This window comes from Malurus melanocephalus, unplaced genomic scaffold (genome assembly GCF_030028575.1).
Source record: "Malurus melanocephalus ecotype Western Australia unplaced genomic scaffold, MMel_1.1 scaffold_959, whole genome shotgun sequence".
In the NCBI taxonomy this organism is placed as follows: domain Eukaryota; kingdom Metazoa; phylum Chordata; class Aves; order Passeriformes; family Maluridae; genus Malurus; species Malurus melanocephalus.
The window spans coordinates 49,434-52,393 of record NW_026624191.1 but is presented as its reverse complement, the minus strand read 5'-3'; the positions used below and the strand labels follow the sequence as shown (position 1 = coordinate 52,393).

At 45.1% G+C, this 2,960-nt stretch overlaps 1 protein-coding gene across 1 annotated transcript in view; it reads left to right on the top strand.

Moving 5' to 3' along the window:
• The first annotated feature begins 28 nt into the window (after window positions 1-28).
• The window catches only part of LOC130585762 (SLIT-ROBO Rho GTPase-activating protein 2C-like), a 39,103-nt gene continuing 36,171 nt past the window's right edge, over window positions 29-2,960 (top strand). The window contains exon 1 of the mRNA XM_057386381.1: window positions 29-493. Within this exon, the coding sequence (XP_057242364.1) occupies window positions 427-493 (67 nt within the window). The 5' untranslated portion in view covers window positions 29-426. The remainder of the gene's footprint in view (window positions 494-2,960) is intronic.

Sequence of the window (2,960 nt, the reverse complement as noted above, 5' to 3'; positions counted from 1 at the left end):
AAAAAAAAAAAAAAGGCAAACCGGGAAAAAAAAAAAAAAAGGCAAACCAAACCCACACAAAACATGTGCGGAAGGACTTCCACTCCCTGGCTGTGCTGTTAAGGATCAGGAAGAGCCTTTGGGGGCTGCAGGATCTCGCCAGGCTGATGCTGCTGCTCAAGGATTTGGTGCAGGGAGACAAAACTGCTGCCTCTTCCATCCGCTGATCTCAACATCTGCATTTTCCTGCTGCTGTGCTCCCTCTCACACCCTCTCTCCATGGACTGATTTTTTTATTTTTTTCCCCTTTTTGCGGGGACGGGGGGGGGAGGGTGGAAGGACGGGCAGAAAGCCGAGGCATCGTGCTGAGAGGAGCGGAATTGCCTTTATTTCTCGCCTTCTGGTGGATCTCTTTCCGAGGCTATTAAGGTTTTTGGAAAAGAAAACATGACGTCGCCAGCAAAATTCAAAAAGGATAAGGAGATCATAGCCGAATACGACACTCAAGTGAAAGGTAAGGAACGGGTTTTATTTCCATCCTTTTCGGCTGTCGCAGCCCTGCCTCGCAATTGTAGGAGTTCGCAGTGGATGTTTGGGTGGGGAAGAGGGAAATCGTTTGCAGATTGCCTGGAATTTGCAGGGTTTTTTTTTTTTTTTTTTTTTTTTTTTTTTTAACAGAACATTCCCATTTTCGAGTTCGGGGAGATCCATATTTTCCTGCCCGCCGCTCTGCAAGACGGCTTTGCATGTGAAATATGAGAGGCAGGGAATTGCTTTTTAATCCTCCGCCTGTCATGGGAATCTTTGAACAATCTGGGCAGTGTCAGAGGAGCATATTTCCACTGCCACTGATGGGGGACTGTGCTCGAGGGTCCCCCAGCAAACCATTTGTGCTAGAAACTTCCATTATTSAGGATTTTGCTGGGGGTGAGTCCGTGATATTCCCAGTTTTTTGGTTTTTTTCTTCCTCGCCGTGCTGAGTGTAACACCTCGAGGCTGCAGTGTGGGTGTGGGTGTACRCACACACACACACAGAGAAAATGCTCAGGAATGAATAAAAAACTCATCCAGCAGCGTTATTCCCATCGTTTTTAATAAATAATAAACAGATTTCAACAGTGGGGTTTGCAGTGACCTCTGCAGAATTCATCTGGCTGGGGTTCAGCCCATCATGTGCCCTAGGTTCAAAAAAAAATAAAAAAAAAATTATAAAGGATGGTGAAATGCCCCCCTCCTCTCCCGAGCTGCTTATTTTTGCAAAGTTTTCGCGATAATGTGTGTTTAAAAGAATAATTAGGGCTTGTGCATGGCTTGATCTGTCTCTGCTAGGAAGTTATGAGATTCAGTGATTTATCTAATTGGTTCAAACTTGCTTGGTATGCTCAGAGCATGCAGGAAAGATGGCCTTCGGGCAGGGTTGATTGAGTTAAATCAATGCAATTTGAAAAAAAAAAAAGATTTAAATCTGAGTAGGAAACCTAGATTAAAATTGACAATTAAGATATTGTTTTGCAATTAGGTGCTTGGTTATTTTTCCTGCTGGAGAAGGGGGGGCTGCTTGTTGATTGCAAATCATTAAAAATGTGTTGTCCTACATTGACCCCTGGGCCTAGAAGCAGTTTTGGCATTTATGTTAAAAAATGCTGATTTGAGCAAAYGTGAAGCTGTGGAAGAGTTTATTTTGATTTTTTTTTTTTTTYTWAATTTTGAGGTTCTCAAAGTTAGAAATGGAGAAGGGCGTGTTTCTCTTTTACTGGTTTAGTTTCTATTCCTGTTTTTTTGGGCTGTCTTTGGAATTGGGAATCGCAGTCAGTGTAAAATTAGAGGCTTGAAGGTGCTTTCATTATTTACCCCATCAAAATGAGCGTGATAGATGCGAGCTCGCAGTCACAATATTTGGGAATAAAAAGGCTTTAGAATTAGCGAGGCGCATCCTCTCACCCTGCAGCTCTCGCATGAATTGGAAATCTTCTCTTTCCTTTTCAAACAAATGGGGAAAATGGAGAAAATGAGGAAAATGGGGAAAATGGGAAGGAGTTCAGTTGCTGCCAAAGCTCAGCTCATCTTTGGAGGTGCTGGTGCAGAGCTGTCAGCTCTGGAAATGTGCTCCCAAAAGTGGGTTGTAGCAGTGGCACATGGAATTTTTTTTGCTTTTTGGCCCTGTAAGATGTTCATGTTTTAGGTACAGGAGGTTAAGGAGGCCGGAAGTTTGTGAATGGGTCAGGAGGAGTTGGGAGAAGGGGATTTCCTTCCTGAATTGGCGGCAAGGGCAGCGATGAGTTCACCTTGGGATGCTCAACCAGTCCGGCATTCCCAGTGCAGGGAATGGGGACAGAGGTGCTGATCCATCTCCTGCCCTTCCTTGGGATGGACCAAAACACCTCAGAAATGCACAGGACAGTCCCAAAACAACTCTGTCCCCCATCCCCTCATTTATTTTGGAGGGGGAGCTTCCCTTTCCCACCTTTCCCACCTTTCCTTTTCCCACTTTTCCTGACCTTTCAGGCRCTGCTTTGACCATGGGATTCATTGTCTCCCTGCCTTTGGGTATCATCTTTGGGGGCAGATTTTTTTCAGCTTTATGCTCCTTTTAAAAGTCCCCAAACCTCGCTCTCCATCCCACAAAAACCTCAATTTTGTGATGTGATTCCCAAGGGAATCTCTCACCTCTGATCCAGGGACGTTCTGGTCCCTCCATCGCGATGCCAAGACTGAAATTTGGGAATTTTTGTGGTGCTGCTGCCTCGTTATCAAACATGGTGCTTACAGGACAATTTTTAGCCCAATTTTTGCTCAAATCCTGCCCCTGATTGTGGGAACGGTGTGGAAGTGGTGAAGGTTGGGTGATGTCTTGTCCCTGTGCTGGAAGGGAGGCGCTGCCTGTGGGGGTGAGATGAGATGAGAGATGAATCACGTGTTGGCTCCAATTCATGGAAGGTGACATCTGCTTCTTGGATGAGCAAATTCTTGATTTTTTTGCC